This window comes from Pteronotus mesoamericanus, unplaced genomic scaffold (assembly GCF_021234165.1).
Source record: "Pteronotus mesoamericanus isolate MK-2021 breed Mesoamerican mustached bat unplaced genomic scaffold, CSHL_Meso_final contig_702, whole genome shotgun sequence".
Taxonomy (NCBI): Eukaryota; Metazoa; Chordata; class Mammalia; order Chiroptera; family Mormoopidae; genus Pteronotus; species Pteronotus mesoamericanus.
The window spans coordinates 1,376,203-1,395,711 of record NW_026555239.1 but is presented as its reverse complement, the minus strand read 5'-3'; the positions used below and the strand labels follow the sequence as shown (position 1 = coordinate 1,395,711).

The 19,509-nt window shown below is 37.0% G+C and overlaps 1 protein-coding gene across 1 annotated transcript in view; it reads left to right on the top strand.

The window, feature by feature from the left end:
- Positions 1-19,509, top strand: part of ENTHD1 (ENTH domain containing 1) — a 101,423-nt gene that overhangs the window by 30,801 nt on the left and 51,113 nt on the right. Inside the window, exon 3 of the mRNA XM_054582546.1 lies at positions 6,759-6,877. Coding sequence (XP_054438521.1) covers positions 6,759-6,877 — 119 coding nt within the window. The remainder of the gene's footprint in view (positions 1-6,758; positions 6,878-19,509) is intronic.

The following is a 19,509-nucleotide window of genomic DNA, read 5'->3' as shown; positions in this document are numbered from 1 at the left end:
TTAAAAAGCATTTACGAATTTGACCGTTATGGTAGGCACAATTCTGAGAATAAGCCCCAGTGACCTTTGCCTTTATATAATGCCTCCCCTTTGAGTGTGGGTATAATTGTGAATATGATGAATTATCACTCCCATGATTATGTACATTACAAGGGTGGGCTTAATCTAATCACATGAACATTTTTAAAGAGTTTTCTCAGCAGTGGCAGAAGAGGAAATCAGAGGGATTTGTGTGATGAGGGTCTGATGCACCCTTAGTTGATGGAAGATGGAGTGATAAGGAATCAACCTCACTGATCTTGGAAACGGATTCTTCCCCCGAGTCTCCAGATAAGAACCCAGGGAGGCTAATAACATCTTAAGTTTGGCCTTGTAAGACCTGAAGCAGAGAACCCAGTCAAGCCTTCCCAGACTCTGACCTAGAAAGCTGTAACATAAGAAATAGGTATTGTTCTATGCCACTAACTTTGTGGTAATTTTTGGCAGCAATAGACAACTAGTAAAACTATATTAAATTAAAGAATTTTCTCTTCATAAAAAATACCATATAAAAAGTGAAAAAGTCAGAAACTAGGAGAAATATTTTCAACACAAATAACTGACAAATGATTAGTATCCAGAATATATATAAAATTCCTACAAATAAGAAGCCCAACTGAAAAATAGGAAGGAGATATGGAAAGCGTTTTGTAAAAAAGAGGAGGAAATATGTAAGGCCAAGAACATATTTTTTAAAATGTTCAACCTTGTATTGTTATATAGTAGCAACAAGCAATTATAAAATGAAATATGTGAAAATACACAATTTACCATAACTGCGAAAAATATCTAATGCCATATTGTGAGGAATTTTCTTCTGTTCCTTGAGCTTCATTTTCTTCTACCTTTGTAATCATTTTTTCTTTGCATGGCTTCTTCCTTCCCCTCGTTCTCTCTCTCTTGCTTCTTCCTCCCTTCCTCCTTCTACCTCCTGTTTTCCTACTGGAATATGTTTGGTTTGTGCCAGGTCATTTCTTTCTATCTTGCCGATGCTTTAGCACCTCTGACGAGGTGCTCTGTTTGGAAGGCAGTAGAGGGTAATGATGAAGCACTCAGGTCCTGAGCCGTGCTGCCTGGATCTGAATTCTGATCCGAACGGTGTGGACTGTGTGACCTTGGACATGTTACTTAAGCCTTGGTGCTGCACTTTCATCTTCTGTAAAATGGAGATAAAACAGTTACATAGTTGTTATAAGAAGTAAATGGGTTAATGTAGGTGCAGCACAGTAAGCTTTGGTGGTTTGCTGATTTTTTTATTCTTTCCGCCATCTCTGAGACAGATTTATTTTCCCCACATAGCAAGTTGCAGTTTGTGGGCTATTATTTTATCCACTTTCGGGCAGCAAGAGGAATGGGAGCCCTCGTTAGGCCATATGCAGCCTCGTTTGTAATACTTGGAATCTGCTCTGTCTTCTGAGTCCCGTACAAGATCCTTTCATTCTCTCTAGTTGGGAAGTGTATCCTGTTCCCATGGGGTAGGGAGATACGCTTTGGCTTCAGCTTATCCTCCAACTTAGTGTGAAACCATGGATTTCACTTCCATTAAAATGTCAGCATCTTACTGACTCACTCTGTTCCACCTATTTTTTTTCCCCTTTAGCCGTTTCCACCTCTTCTCAACCGTAAGGAGGGAAAAAGTCTCATTCATGCAGTTCACTTGTTCCCAGACATTCAGATATTGATGAGAAATCTCAGAATTTTGTCAGCTTATCGGTAATGACTTTGGGGAATAAGGGATGTCCTAGATCTCATTTCTTCTCATGGCCACCAGTTATTTTCATTTTTTCTTTAAAAAGTTATGTGCATTGTATCTGTTTCTGTGTCAAATTGCTGTTATAATTTTTTTTTTATAATTTTAACTTTAAAAAAATACATCTTGTTAAGTATTGGGTGATGGAAACCCAGTGTTGAGGTTTCAATCTCTCTTGGCCCAGGAGCCAGCCGCTGGCTATTTAGATCTGCTTCTGCAGTGACTGCATACTTCTCCTTGTCACATAAGCTGAGCATTCAACAGTTGGTGGGGTTTTCTGTTTCCCATTATTCTTAACTAAGAACTACTGGTGATGTCTCACATTTTGTAGACTATTGTTAGCAAAACACTGAAATAAAATTGCCTCAACTCCCATTTTAAGATATCCTGCAAGAAAAGTTTTTCCTTTTCTCATTTTCTTATTTACCTATTTCAAAATTAACAATCTGCTGAAACATCTCCGCTCTTTTGTTTTTTTTTCCCCTTTTCTGTTTTTTTTTAATGTCTCTTCCCATTAATGTCAAAATTCACCTTTCAAAAAAAAGTGTACAACATTCACGTTTTATCTCCCGTCAGTCTGCGGCACTTCTCAGACGTAAAGGGGATCGCAGAGGCTGTGCCTGCAGGGGACGCTGTGGTGCCTGCAGGGGCCCCCCTCAAGCTCTAGGTGCTCATTTCCTCTGGGAGGGCCAGGAGCTCAGGGTTCTCAACGGGACCCTTCTCCAGGCATCCCCAACAGGGGAGAGAGCCTCTTTGCCCAAGGTCACGCCCACTTCCTGAGGGAGCGCACTTCCAAGCACCTGCAGCTGTGGCCAGCCCCCAGGCCTCAAGGCAGGACGACTGTGAAGAGTCCTTCCCGCCCCAGGACTCCTAGTAGGAGATTGGCTGAGGCCTCTGTTGCGGCCCTCTTTCTCCCTGGCCTGATCCTGCCTTACCCTCCTGGCCTCCCACAGGTTGTTTCTAAGAGCACTTCCCAGTGAGTTTGCCTTAAACCAGTCTGAGCCACAGGGTCTGCTTCCTGGGGAGCCCAGCCTAGCACAATGGCCTTTCAAGATTCAAGGTATAGGACTATCATAATGTGTGTACCTGCGTGAAGACAGAGAATTATAAAGCAAAATGTTAACAATTGCTGCATTGGGATGATGAGGATATGAGAGTTCTTCGTCTTATTCTTGCAATTTTTATGAAAGTTTGAAATTAATATAAAGTGAAATTTTTAGAAATTAGGACAAATATCTTTTACTTGAAGATGCTTAAGTGTGAGACAGTAAAACTGTTAGATTTAAGGTTACAAACTCATTATTCTGCAAAGATTAGATAGAAGCTTAATCACTGTGAGACTTTAACATATTATCAGTTCTTTATTAGCCCACTGACTATTTTCTATGATGGCTTTGTTTGTTGTTTAAAATTAATTTGTTTCTTTTAAAACAAATTAATTTTATTTTTTTAAATTTATTTTAAATAAATGACTAATTAAATTATACCTGAAAGGCCACTGTCAATACATAGCAACAATGTTAATTGGATGCTAAATAATAAATGAAACAATTTGGAAATTTGTTCAACTTACGGGGCATTTCATTTTCAAACTGTGCTATTGCGTTGTTAATGTCTGATAGTTTAAATGTCAGTTTGATATCTAAGAAATATCACAGGGTTAACCAGTTCTGCTTTGTGGTGTTATCTAAGTGTTACGGGCTCAATGAGATCTCTAGCTTCCCTCTAGATATTTCTGCAAAGTATCTACAGACTTGGTATCTAAGCACTCATCTTCAGATGACTCAGTAGCATCATTTCCTGTAGCATCTTTACTTTTTCCTTTGTGGTTTCTCATTCATGTACTAGTCCTCCTTGACATGTGAGTTCACAGTCGCAATTGATCAATAGCTTATGATACCAAAGGGACTTTATTTCCACTAAGGAACTAAATGTGTGTTATCCCCTTCCATTTGCTTGTGAAGATTGAGAAATAAATGTGTAATCATTTAATTTAATTAAGCACACTTCACTTTCAGTGTTGTGCTGATAGTAACAACAAAAAAAATGCAAACGAGTTTCCATCGGCTCACTGTATTACAATATAACTGCCTTTCTTCTTACCTCTATAGGATTATTTAATATAGGTGTACAACATTTTAACTCTTCTAGCCTAAAATGTATCTCCTAATATGCAAGATATTTTATCTTTCACAATTCTTGTTATTCTTCAGTGTCTTTTTAAGTGTCTGTAAAGGAGTCTGATTACAATTGTGATTGATACTGTAATCATTTATTTGAAAAAATACATGAACTCTTCTTTAGCTGTTGGAAATTTGACATCATTCTCCTTTCCACTTGAAGTCATATTTCTGTTCCACATCCTTCCCAGAATTTTATCCTAATAGAAAGTATTTTTATGCTTGAAAATCTGTTCTACATGAAGTATATGAGGTCTGTCCATAAGGTATCCAGCCATGTAATATGTAAAATAGAGACATTTACTGAAGAAGATACAAGATACAAGAAACGTTGTACATAGGACAATGACACATCAGTCCCCTTCAAAGTAGGCACCTTGGGACCTCACACAGTTCTCCCGATCGCCATCAGCTGCCCCTTGTTGTATTTTCCTGAATCTCATCGATGGTCTGAAATCTCTTCCCTTTCAGAAGTGATTTTAGTTTTAGGGAAAACCAGAAGTCACAGGGTGTGTCAAATCTGGGCTATAGGAGAGGCTGAAGCACCTGGGTGATTTGATGTTTTACCAAAACCTTCTGCCCAAGATGTGATTCATGAGTGGGTGTTTGTTGTGATGAAGCTGCCAATCACCAGTTGCCCATAGCTGCAGCCTTGTGAATCATCCAAATAGTTTCCACGGAGGAACATTCAAGTTTAATGCAAAACTTGAGGCAGATTCGTTGCTCTACTCATTCAGTCATTTTGAATACGAAGGCCACACGGTACACACGTTCACTCAACAACGTCTACTGCCCTCACTGACTAGTACAGGGAAGTCATTGTTCACTCAAGTGCATTCCAGTCCACCCTCCTTGGCTGCAGGTTACATTGATGTCATGCAAACCATTCTTGTTATACTAAAAACAGCTGGAATTTTTCCAGACAGACCTTGTATATATAAATTGAAATTATTTTTTAGTTTTCTGACCAGAGGCTTTAAATGATAAAATACTCTTTCTAGATTGACTTACCATTTCAATTTTTTTTAGTACACAGTCAAAATCAAAACCACATAAACGTATTATAAGTACTTATAAAACATAAAGGATAGAATTTATTGGAAAAATACATGTTTTTATGAGATGCATGGAACTGGTCATTCACCTACACACGGATATTACCTGTTGCTAGAAATAAGCACGGTTCAGCATGAATTCTGATTCTGTTTTACAATTTTATAGATGTGAATGCTGAGAAGACTTGTTCACATAAAATTGTAGGTGGGAATAGAAGATATTTTATTAAAACAGTGTCAATTCTATCAATTCCTTCCAAGTAATATGCCAAAAATTATATCGCTTCTCATACTGGGGTGTATCTGATTACCAAACACCCTGGCATGGACCAAAGTCCCTGTTACTTATGCCATGCTCTGCCATTAAAAGAAATGTGTGTAAGGCAGGACAAACTTTGAAGCTCTACTTTGGATTTTTCATGCCTTGATTAAAGGAGGTGACCCCATTCCAGTCTTTTTTCCTATTGTTTGGTTCTTACGCTTACACCTTAATGGAAGATGTACCATGTAAAATTAGGTAAATGATATGCCTTTCTTTATAAAGTGGGAAAAAAACTGATTATAAAAGGGAAGGGGGAAAGAACGAGCCTGGTGCTTCTACACAGTTGCATTCTCAGGATGGTCAGTTTTTGGAAAGAACATACTGTATTTTGTCATGTATAATGTGCTTCTGTGTGTAATGTGCACCCACATTTTTGGCCCAAACTTCCAGGAAAAAAATATTTTGTTTTAATTTTTTAATTAAATTTTTTATTCATTTATATTTAGATACTCGTTTTTTGTATTATAAAAGAATTTTAGCATTTATTTTTGAACATATTATGGTACAATAAATTTTATGTAACGTAATTACAAAACACAATAACAGATGAGATATTTCAAGTACTACCCTTGTATAATGTGCATCCTTATTTTTCCCTCAGAAATTTGGGCAAAAAACTGCATTATACATGGCAAAATATAGTATACAGAAGTTGTGGATCTGGATATTGTACTTTAAAATTATCTATGCCTAGCCCTTGGGAAGTCTTTCAGTACCCACACTGATGTGCATACACCAGTTTGAAAAGGGCCTTCTTACACTTCCTATTGTATCAAATAATATGCTGAGGTAGAGTTGGTACTAATACTTTGTTTACACACTAATTATCATGGGGAGGAAAATGATATTAAGACCACAAAAATGTTAAATTCAGTTAAAAACATATGAGAAGAAATATCAGTTTATTTTCATTGGCATATTCTTTTACGTTTAAGTTTAAATTTTTTTTTTTTTGTTTAAAAGTTCCTATCAAATAAGCTATACATTGCTGATTAGTTTTGCTTAGACCACATAGAGTTCACACAGCAGTAATAAACATCTTTTAATTAGAATAATTATCATTGTTCCAGTTTTGATAAAATTTCATTTGAATCATTTTCACATTTTCAAATTCTTATTTCCATTCAATATTATACGTTATATTTAAAAATATGTATCAAATAATAAAGCTATAAAATTGTTGATGAGGAGAAGGGCTAGAGTTGAAGCTGTATTTTTAAAATCTGTCTCAATTTGTTGATTATTATAAAGGGCTATGTTAAAGTGATTACCGTTCATGGGTAACCACTGATAGATGAAATATATTTGGTAGACAAAATGGATCTTCAGAAGCAATTGACTTAAAAATTGTGAGCTAATGTAAATGACTATTTTCTTGCCAAAGTAAAATCTTAGCTTAATGTCATTGACAGAGAACCCTTCCAAGGCAGAAGTGAAGCAAGAGCAGCAACAAGAGCCTCGGCTGCCCAGTGAGGTGGTGGTGTCCCAGGAAGCAATGCCAGTCAAGTGCGGCGCTTGGAAATCAGCAGAGGTGAGGCATTGCAGCAGCCTTCTATTTCCGCTCTAAAAAGTGACTGCACGCTTAGTGCCTTCAGTTGACACAAACATATTACCTTCCAGTCCTGCAGGCTTGCAGCCTGCTGTGGTCCCACTGGGCTGGAGCCGCTGTGTCCGTCTGTGGGGCCACGTTCCTCCCTGCGGCCCTGTGGGAGAGCTTGCGTTCTTGCCTTTTCTGGCTCCTCTGTCCTAGGAGAACCTGCTTGTGTCTTAAGTTGGTTTTTGGTGTCCTTCGTTATACAGAGTTTTAAATAAGAATAACGTTAGATTAGCAAAATTTTCCTATATAGTTTGTGTATTTAAAAATCTTATTTAATAAATTATTTTTTATCCTTATATAATAAAGATCTTTTATTTTTTCTTCTAAATGTTGAAATCTTATGCCTTCTAAAATTTTATTATTTAGATAAGGCCTTATTTTATTTGAATCCCTGTGGAAAAACAATATTTAATTTATTGAACAATCCATCTTTCTCTACCCATTTTTGAAAACTTTTTATTATGAAATAATTAGAGACTTATAAGAAGTTGCAGAAGTAGTATGGAGGCCCCTGCACCCTGCACCCAGCCTCCCCCCATGTTGACACCCTAGACGGCTGAAACTCTCAAAACCAGGAAATGCACTGGTGTGTTACTAACTAGACTACAGACCTGAGGTAGTTTTCAAATTTTCAATTCAGTATTAAGTTTTTTTAACCTGCATTTGTGTGTGTGAGTGTGCGTGTGTGTGGTATGGGGGGGGGGGTGGAATTCTATGTAACTTTATTCTAAGTGTAGATTTGTGTAACTGGCACCGAAATTAAGACACAGAACTGTTCTGTCCCCACCAAAGAAGTCCCCCTCACGCTACCGGCCCCATCTCACCCCAACAGCCTTCTCCCCTGACAGGCACTGATTTCTCCATCTATCATTGTGTTATTTCTAGAGTGCTATGTAAATGGACTCAGACAGTATGTAACCTTTTGAGATAGATTTTTTTTTTCCACTGAGCATAAGGCCCTTGAGATCCATTCAGGTTGTTGCATGTATCAATAATTCATTCCTTTTCATTGTTAAATAACATCCCATTTTATAGATGTATCAGAGTTTATTCAACCCTTCTTCCATTGAAAGACGTTTGGATGTTTTCAGTTTGGGGCTATTTATAAATAAAGCCGTTGTGAACATCTGTGTATAGGTTTTTGCACGTACGGTTTTCATTTTTCTGGGATAAATGTCCAGACTGATTGCTGAGTTGGAATAAGTACAGACCACGTTTTGTAAGAAACCGTCACACTGTTCCCCAGAGTGGCTGCGTGCACTACGTTACAGTCCTGCCAGGAGCGCGTGGGAGATTCAGTTCCTCGCATGCTCACCAGCTTTCGTTATTACCACTATTTTCATTTTAGCTATTCTAATAGGTTTGTAGTGACGTCTCATGGTCTTGTGTTTCCCAAATGGCTAATGATGTTGAACATCTTCTCATGTACCTATTTGTCCCATCACAACTTCTCTTTGGTAAACTAGAGCTTCCTATATTTTGCCCATGTCCTAACTGGATTGTTTTTTATCATTGAGTTTTGAGAGTTCTTCCCAGATGCTGAATAGGGGTCCTTTGTCAGAGGTGTGATCTGCATAAATCGCCTTCCAGTGTGTGGCTTGTCTTTTCTCTTTAGCGATATCTTTCACAGAGCATAAGTTTTAAATTCTGATGAAGTCCAGTTTATCAGTATTTTATTTTGTGGATCATGCTTTTGGTGTCATATCTAAGAACTCTTTACCTAACCCGAGGTCATGTAGGTTTTCTCTTATGTTTTAACTTTATTTGTATTGTTTATACTATTAGAGGTGTCCCCATTTCCCCCGACTTTGCCCACCCCCACCGCCGGCCATCACCACACTGTTGTCTGAGTCCACGTGTCATACGTGTATGTTCTTCGGTTTCTCCCTTCACCTTCATTCATCCAGTTCCACCCTCGTCCCTCCCCTCTGACAGCTGTCAGTCTGGTCCATGTGTCCAGGCCTCAGTTTCTATTTTGTTCAGTAGATTACACATGTAAGTGAGAGCATATGGGATTTGTCTTTTGATTTTATCTTATGTGTTCTTCTGAAAGTTTTAAAGTTTTATGTCTTACATTTTGCAATTGAATTAATTTTTGAATTTGCAATTGAATTAAGTTTTATGTTTTACATTTTACAATTGAATTAATTTTTGCATAAGTTATAAAGTATATGTTGAGGTTCTTTAAAAAAAATTTTTTTGCCTACAAATATCCAATTGTTTCAACATTATTTGTTGAAAAGACTTAAATTTTACTGTAATATGCTTAAGTGTGGGTTTTCATTATCTCTCTTCCTTGTCACTGTGAGTGAGATTTTCTAGTGGGAAGTCTTTCGTCTCAATATAATTCTGAGAAAGTTATCTCTGGTTCAAATATTTCCTACTGTTTATTTTCATTTTTCTCTCTTGGGCTCTTCTTATCTGGATATTAGTTATTTTCTTTCTATCTTTATATCACTTAACTTTTTAAATTTTCTATTTCTTCATTTTTTCTTTTTTCTTTTCCTAGAGTTTCTCAATCTGATCTTCCAATGTACCATTATAATTTGTTCTCACCTATATCCATTCCACTATTTATTCCTTCTATGTTCTCTATTTCAACATTCTATTTTTATATTTACCATTTCATATTTCTATTTCATTCTTTTTCTCGTCTTTGTTCCTATTGCTTATATCTTTCCTTATTTATTTTAGTATGTATATTAAGGTTATTTTAAATTCTTGGTCCATCTCTTCTAATATCTGTGCTTCTGATGAAACCTGTAATGCAGTTCTTAATTTTTCTTCTGAAATAGTTTTGATCCTCAAGTGACTAGTAACCCCGAGGGGTTGTGGCTGCTGTGCTCAGGATTGCTGAAGGCCAGGCCTTGGTCTGCATCGGCCCAGCAGCCTAAGTGGGAGGCGGGGAAATGGGCTGGGTGGAGAGTACTCCTCTCCCCTCCCTTCTCCCTCCAAGAAATATCAGAGTCAATCATTCCCCACTCTAAGGATCAATGCCTCAAGCTGGATCTTTATCCTAGCGCCCCAAGAAGAAGCGGCTTTTGGGGGAGACACTCCTTACATTGTAAACCACGTGCCTTGGAGGATAGGAAGAGGAAGGGTGATGAGGTGTCTTCTCAAGCCTACCTGGTCGTCCTCATTGATTGTTCCCACCTCCTTACCTGCCCCGGGCTTCTGCACTGACTGGAGGCTCTCCTGAGTGGGCTCTGTAGGCACAGCAGGCGTGCAGGCAGGCCCAAGGCAAAGACGGCAGGAGAAATTCTAGGAACTCCTGCCTTACTTTACCTCGCCACTGCACAGGCCGCCCTCTGCCCCAGGCTAAGGCCAGCGCGGCCTCACTTCCCACACTCACTCACAGACGCCCGTTCCGGACAGCCTCCGTCTCCCCAGCGGCCTCTGGCAGTTGCTTCTCAATTTGATGTCTTCTCTCTACAGTACCCCCAGCGTTGATCCTGAGTTAGGGGCCACCAGGACCAGAAGCAGAACCTGCTCTATTCCGCAGCATTCTCTGATCTTCTCAGATGTACACCTACTCGCTCCTGTTGTCACTTTCACATAAGAACACACATTAATTAGTAATTCTGGCATCTACAGCTCTCCAAATACTACTGTTTTCCTATTTCCTTGAATTTTTTGCTGCTTAGTTTCTATTAGAGATATATTGGGCCACTTAATCTCTCATTTTCCATGCATTTTTTCCAATTTTCAACTGCTTTTAAAAAAAATCCTCACCCAAGGATATGCCTATTGATTTTAAAGAGAGGGGAAAGGAGGGAGTGAGGGAGAGAAACATCGATGCAAGAGAGAAACAGAGATCAGCTGCCTCTCATATGAGCCCTGACTGGGGACTGAACCTACAGCCTGGGCATGTGCCCTGCCCGGGAATCAATCCTGGGACCTTTTGATTGGCAGGACAGCACTCCAGCCACTGAGCCACATCAGCCAGTGCTCAACTGCTTTTAAAAATACTTTTTTTGTATCTCATTTTTTAAATTCTAGGTAACAAATTAGAATCAACTTCCAGTTTATCCTTTCCTCCTTTCATCTGTGTCCATTCCAGAATTTTTCTTGGCCATCGAGTGTCTTATCTCAATAACTTATTTTATTTGCAGGATTTCTCCTTGCTTATTTATATCCCTTTGTCCTTACTTCATCTCTGCCTGTTTTTGTTTCTTGTCTTCTTATTCCTGTAAATTAATGTTATCCTTTCCATTATCTTTTTGAGGACTAAAACAGACTTAGTTTTAAATACTTTTTAGATTTCTAATTTTTATTTTGTCAGGAGTGAATATTAGTTTGTAAGCTCCTCTTGAGTGGCTCAGGTTTTTAATCACCCTGCTCTCTGTGTCCTTAGAGACCTTCCCAGCCTCCCTGTTTTTCATGTGCTTCCTCCTGACTCCTAGGATCACAGACCAGCATTCAGGACTTAAACTGCCAGCTGGGCACTCCTTCCTTGTGCTCATATCAGAGATGTTGCAGATCAGGTCCTCAGACCAACGGATGCTGATGGTCGGTTCCTGGAGAAGTATAGTTTGTGTCCTCTCACCTATGTGGGTATATTAATACTTTAAGAAGCCCTTTCCCCTGGCCAGGATGGATGGCCGGTTATTTCAGCTCCCTTTGTAAGCAGAAGATGCCAGTGCCCAGGCATAATTTCAAGCACTGAGCCCACATTCAACACTCCTGTCTTGCTTGGACACTTTAAATCTGCATTTACCCCCTCAGGAGCTGAGCTCCTGGTTTTCTCTGCTTTTTTTGGACCAGAACTCTAAAGGTCCACAGCTCCACTTCCTTACTATAATGTGTTTCTGTTCATGCTCTTATCCACGAAGATGTTTATCTTGTTTTTGAAAATGACTGTGACTTTAATTCTCACATTTGTACTTTCTCTTCCATTGCTATCTGTTTGAAAAAGAAAGGTATCCCCAAAGTATGAACTACAGAACCATCTGGGCTGGAAATCTGTTCCATTGAAGACTATGAAATTATCTTATTCGCTCATTTGTTTTTCTCTTTGGTGTGGGCTTCTCAACCAGAAAGAAAAAGCTCTGTGAAAGGAGAGGCTGTTTTACTTTTATTCATTCACTAATGAACTTTTTTCTCTTCTCTTCCTGTGGAAGCAGCTTGTCTGGTCTCCAGCTCAGGGCGTGTCGTTTTGTGCTCCAGCTGCAGTCCCTATGGGGAGACTGGAATTAGTTCTTGACCTTCTGTTCCCAACCCCTTTCCCCAACCCAATTGGGTGTTGGATTTATAGCAACTCAGAAAAGTACATAAAATTAAAATTTCACTGTTCCTTAATTGCGTAATAGCCCATAGACTGAAAATGTATATTCTCAAAGATAAGACATTAAGTCAAAATGATTTTTAAATTTGAGATTAATTTATCTGCTGCAGATGACTTTTAAGGGAGAAAATAGACTGGAATAATCTTACATACTTTGGAGCCTAACAGAGATATAAAATGCTACTTATTGTGTTGTTTCTTTTTTTTTTTTGTATCAGTCTTTAAATTCTCATTATTGTTGGTTTTTCTTACTTTAGAGGAAGCTACTGTAATTAATTTACATCATTCCACAGCTTATATCAGTGAGCAAAAAAATGGTTTCCTTCTCTCAAAGGAGGTCTTCCCCTTTTTCAGAGCATTGCTGTATCACAGCGCTGTTCTGTCACCCTGCGGACAAGCCATCCCCCTTATTACTATCAGGAGCATTTCATGCAGTTCGATATTGTCCTCTTCAGTGATCTCCTTTTGCAGCAGAAGACAAAAGCTATCAAGCTGAACAGTAAATCTAATTGTTGTTGCCAAATGTACTGCCTCTACATCAAAATTCTCGTGTTCTTAATACAGAATGAGAAAGAAATGATATTGTTAGTTGCTTAGGCAGAGTGAGGGGGTGCTTAAAATTATCTTTTAAAAACTTCAAATAGAAACCTCTTTAACTATTCTCTCTCTACAAAGGAAAGAATTATCTAAAAGCAGTAAATAAAATTCTTAATAGAATAGAGCTTTCAAAAGCAGAGCAGTGCTTGTCCGTATAAAAGAAAGCTCTTTATGCTTATGACACTTAGACATAGATGTGTTTTCTCTCTGCATACTGCCCAGACGTTTTATTGTTAAATTTGCTAATTAATAAGGCTATTTGTAGCTTTCCACCACCTCAAAAGACCTTTCTCTTTTCATGTTGGAGGAGATTCAACAATGAGGTTATGACTTTTTCAGTCAGAGCTGTTCCCATAGCAACAGGGATGCTATGAATTGATTCACACAAAATTAAAGCTGACCAAAGCTTTTGCCCTCATTGTGAGATGCTAAATTGCTAGTGATAGAAAATAAATGTTTATTTCCTACTGCCTTCATTTATTATTTTGCTAAACTAAGAGTAAATAGTTTTTATCTTTGGGTTTATTAGCAGGTCATTTATTATATTTGTGAAAATTTTGAACTCATCAAAGCTTTTAGAAAAATGGAAATTATATTTATTCTGGTTATGTTATTTCATTATCCCTCTACCTTCTGCATCATTGATTTATGTTTAAATGTCCTTTTTTATTTTCATGTTTGTACTTTTATTCTTTTTAAATTAGAAAATACTGAAAAAAGCTTAAACAATATAAAAGAGTAAAAAGTGAAAAACAAAGTTTCCTCTTCTCTATGTTCCTTAAGTTCCTTTCCTAAGAGGCAACTATTACTAGCAATTTTGTGTGTGTGTGTGAATTTTGGGAGGAAATTTTCTGTGTCCTTACATTTGTTTTACCTAAATGGATTTACTTGTTGTATGCCACTGTGTAACATGCTTTGAAGTAAGCAATATATCTTGCATCTTTCTATATAAATGCAATCACTCAATGCACATTGTTTCAATATATGCTTTTTTCACTAAACTGTATGTTATGGACATATTTCTATATCAGTACCTATAACTTTGCTATATTCTTGATATATAAATGATTCTTAAGTTATTTAACCATTCCCTATTGGTAACATTTAGAGATTTTTCATGTTGGTGGAAGGATATACACTTTGATCAGTGAAACAGAATAGAGAGCCAAGAAATAGATGCACACAATATGGGCAACTGATTGTTGACAAAAGCAAATAAATTTCAACAAGTGATATTAGAGCAATTGAACATTTATAGGCAAACCATGACTTTTAAATTAAACCTTATACAGAAATTCACTCCAAATAGATCACAGACTTAAATTTAAAATGTAAAACTATAAAACTTTTTTAAAAAGTGGAGAAAAATCTTTGGAATACAAAGCTGGCCAAAAGCATAATCCCTAAAAGGAAAAATAAATGAAATAAGACATGATCATAATTAAAAACTTTTGCTTTATGAGTAAGATCACCTACAAACTTACAGCATAAACAGGAATAATTTGTGACAATAAAAACATAAAAGGGGAGAGGTAAAGGTCTGAATTGGCAGAGAAGGATGGAGATCAGAAGCATTCAAAAGAAAAACGACTACTATATATATCAAACTTCCTTTTTCATAACTCTAATGGTAACCACATGCACACACAAAAACCCCACACTGAGATACATAATTTTAAAAAAGAGTAAACAAAGGGAAAAAGTATGGAATACCATCAAACAAAAACAACAGACAGAAGCACAGAGGAAAAGAACCAATGAAGGCACAGAGCTATTAGAAAATGAATTAAAATGGCTATAGGAAATCTTCATACATCAATAATTACCCTAAATGTAAATGAACTGAATTCACCAATAAAGAGGCACAGTGTAGCAGATTGGATCAAAAAATAAAACCCAACCATATGCTGCCTTCAGGAGACACATCTAAGCTGCAAAGACAAGGATAGACTCAAAGTGAAAGGGTGGAAAATGATTCTCCAAGCAAATAGCATCCACAGAAGAGCAGGTGTAGCCATATGTATATCTGACAAAATAGATTTCAAGATAACAAAGGTAACAAGAGACAAAGATGGACATTTTATAATGATGAAGTGGACACTACATCAAGAAGACATAGCACTTCTCGCTATATATATGCACCCAATCAGAGAGCACCAAAATATATAAAGCAACTACTACCAGAACTAAGGGGAGAAACGGACAAAAACACAATCATAGTAGGGGACCGAAATACTCTAGATAGATCATTCAAACATAAAATCAATAAAGAAATATCAGCCTTAAGTGACATGTTAGACCAAATGAGTAAAACTGACATTTACAGAGCCTTTCATTTCAGAACATCAGATTATACATTATTCTCTAGTGCATATGGAACATTCTCAAAGATAGACCTATATGCTGGGTCACAAAGCTAGCCTCAAGAAATTTAAGAAGGCTGAAATCATATTCTCTGAACACAGTGCTTTGAAATTAGAAGTCAACTGCAAGAATAAAGTAAAAAAACCCACAAATATGTGTAGATTCAACACCATACTACCAAAAAATGACTGGGTCAAAGAAGAAGTAGAAGGTGAGATCAAAAGGTATGGAGACAAATGAGAATGACTATGACGTGTCAAAACATCTGGGATGTGGTGAAAACGGTAATAAGAGGAAAGTTTATATTGTTACAAGCCTGTCTCAAGAAACAGGAAAAATTTCAAGTGAACCACCTACCATTACATCTTAAAGAACTAGAAAAAGAAGAACAAAAGCAGCTCAAAGTCAGCAGAAGAAAGGAAATAATAAAAATTAGAGCAGAATTGAATGAAATAGAAAACAAAAAGACTATACAAAAAAATTAATACAACAAAGAGCTGGTTCTTTGAAAAGATTAATAAAACTGACAAACCCCTGGCTAGGCTCACTAAGGAAAAAAGAGAAAAGACTCATATAAACAAAATCAGGAGTGAAAGAAAAGCTACCACAGACATCACAGAAATACAAACGATCATACTAGAATACTATGAAAGACTATATGCCACTAAATTCAATAACCCAGAAGAAATGGGTAAGTCTCTAGAAATATATAACCTTCCCAGACTGAATCAGGGAGCATTAGAAAATCTAAATAGACTGATCAACAGTGAGGAAATTGAAGCTGTCATCAAAAACCTCCCAAAAAGTAAAAGTCCAGGACCAGTTAGCTTCATTAGTGAATTCAACCAAACATTCAAAAAAGATTTGATACCCGTCCTTCTCAAACTCTTCCAAAAAATTGAAGAAGAGACGATACTTCCTAACACATTTTATGAGTCCAACATAACCTTGATACCAAAACCTGGCAGGGATAACACAAAAAAAGAAAACTAAAGACCAGTGGATACAGATGCAAAAATCCTAAACAAACTAGCAAATCGAATACAACAGTACATTAAAAAAATAAGATATCATGGTCAAGTGAGCTTCATTCCAGGGGCACAAGGATGGTTCCACATACACAAATCAATCAATGTCACATACCACATTAACAAAACAGGGTAAAAATCATATGATGTTATCAATAGGTGTAGAAAAAGCATTTGGTAAGATACAACATCCATTGATTAACACACTCAATAAAATAGATGTAGCAAGACAGTACTTTGACACAATAAAGGCCATATTGAGGGTGAAAAACCCTCAGCTAATATCATACTCAATGGTGAAAAACTGAAAAGCTTTCCTCTAAAATCAGGAATAAGACAAGACGTCCACTCTCACCACTGTAACTCATCATAGAGCTGGAAGTCCTGGCCAGAGCAGTTAGGGGAGAGAAAGAGATAAAGGACATGCAAATGGGGAATGAAGAAGTAAAAGTGTCACTTTGTGCAGGTGGTATGATATTTTATATAGAAAACTCTAAAGACTCTATAAAAAAAAACTATTAGCAACAATAAACAGCCCTGGCTGGTATGGCTCATTGGACTGAGCGCAGGCCTGCAAACCAAAGGGTCGCCGGCTCATTCCCACTCAGAACACATGCCTGGGTTGCAGGCCAGATCCCCAGTGAGGGGGTGAACAAGAGGCAACCACACATTGATGTTTCTGTCCCTCTCTTTCTCCCTCCCTTCCCCCCTGTCTAGAAATAAATAAGTAAAATCTTTAAAAAATAAAGTAAAATTAAATTAAAAAATAAATACAGTAAAGCTGCAGGATACAAAATCAATGTACAAAAATTCACTGCTTTCCTATATACTAACAATGAAATTTCAGAAAAGAAATGAAAAAAATCCCTTTTGCAATTGCAAAATAAATTAAATAAATAAAATACCTAGGAATAAACTTAACAAAGGATGTAAGGGACCTATATCCCGAAAACTATAAAGCATTAGTAAACGAGATGGAAAAGACACAACGAAATGGAAAGAAATAGTGTGTGCATGGATTGGAAGAATCAACACAATTAAAATGTCCATATTACCCAAAGCAATATGCAGATTTAATGCAATCCCCATCAAAATCCCAATGGCTTTTTTTTTAAAGAAATAGAACAAAAAAATCATGAGATGTGTATGGAACCACAAAAGACCTTAAGTGGCCAAAGCAATCTCAGAAAAGGAGAACAAAGCTGAAGGTATCACACTACCTGACTTCAAATTAGACCACAGAGTAATTAATGATAGTCAAAACAGCATTGTATTGGCAGAAAAACAGACACACAGACAATGAAACAGAGTTGAGAGCCCAGAAATAAAACCACATGTATATGAGCAAATAATTTCTTATAAAGGAACAAAAAAACACACTGGAGAAAAGAAAGCCTTTCCGCTAAATGGTGTTGGGAAAATTAGAAAGCCACATGCAAAAGAATGAAACTAGATTACACTTTGTCCCCATGTACAAAAACTAATCCATAGTGGATCAAAGACCTGAATGTAAGATCTAACACAACAAATTTACATAGAAGAAAACATAGGTACTAAAGTTACGGACCCTGGTCTTAGAGAAGATTTTATGAATTTGACCCCTAAAGCAAGGGAAGTAAAGGCAAAAATAAATGAACGGGACTATGTCTAACTAAAAAGCTTCTGCACAACAAAGGAAACCAACAACAAAACAAAAATGAAAAGATGTCCAACTTCACTAACCATTAGGGAAATGCAAATGAAAACTACAATGAGCTGTCACCTCACACCTGCTGGAATGGCTATTATCAGCAAGACAGGTGATAACACACGTTAGGGAGGTGGTAGAGAAAAAGGAACCCTCATTCACTGCTAGTGGGAATGTCAAGTGGTACAGCCACTTTGGGAAACAGTACGGAGGCTCCTCAAAAAATTAAGAATAGAGTTACCATATGACCCAGCAATACTTCTTCTGGGCATCTACCCCCAAAATGTGAAAACATTTATTTACAAAGATATATGCACCCCTGTGTTCACTGAGGAATTGTTCATGGTGGCCAAGACATGGAAGGAACAGAAGTGTCCTTCAATGGATGATCAGATAAAGAAGATGCGGTGCATATATACTACTATAGAATACTACTCAGCCGTAAGGAAAGATGAAATACTGCCATTTGCAACAATGTGGATGGACCTGGAGGATATTATGCTAAGTGAAATAAGTCAGCCAGGAAAAGCCAAGAACCATATGATATCATTCATCTGTGGGATACAAAATGGAAACTTGTAGGCACAGACAACGGTGTGGTGGTTACCAGAGGGAAGAGGGGCTGGGTAGGGGAGTAAAGGGTAAAGGGGGCCAAACATATGGAAAATGATTTAACTTTGGGTGGTTCACACACAATGTAATATACAGATCAGGTACCATAGCAATGTACACTTGAAACCTATGTAGTGTTATTAACCAATGTCATCCCAATAAATTTAATTAAACACAAAGCAAAATAAGAACAAAAGCTTTTGCTCTGTGAAGGACCCTGTTAAGAGAGTGAAAATGCAAATTACAAACTGGGAGAAAATATTTGCAAACCACATATCCAGCAAATGACCATGCTTCTGGGGCATTTAAAGAACTCTTAAAACTCAATAGTGAAAAACCAAACAATCCAGTTAGAAAATGGACAAATGATATCAATAGTCACTTCAGCAAATACAGATGGCAAGTAAGCAAGTGAAAAGATGTTTGACATCATTAGCCATTAAGAATATGTAATACAAAACACATAGTGAAATATCAAAATAACTAAAATAAAAAATAGTGCCAATACCAAGTGCTGGTGAGCATGTAGAGAAAATGGATCACATATACGAGTATATAACTGGTAGGGATGTAAAATGGTACAACTACTCAGGAAAATAGTTCAGCAGTTTCTTCATAAAACTAAACATACAACTACCATGTGACACAGGAATTGCTTTTAGACATTTATTCCAGAGATATGAAAACTTCTTTTCATACAAAAACCTGTACAGTATCCACAGCAGCTTTACTTATAATCGCTAAAATCTGAAAACAACCCAAATGTCCTTTAATGGATTAAACTGTCTTATGTCTATACCACGAATACTAATAATTGGCAATAAAAATAAACAAAGTATTGATACATACAACAACTTAAATGAATCTCCAGGAATTATGCCAGGTTTGTTTTTTTTTTTAAAAAAACAGTCAATCTCAAAAGGTTGTATCCTGTATGAATCCATTTATATTACATTCTTCAAATGTCAAAATTATAGAAATGGAGAACAGATTA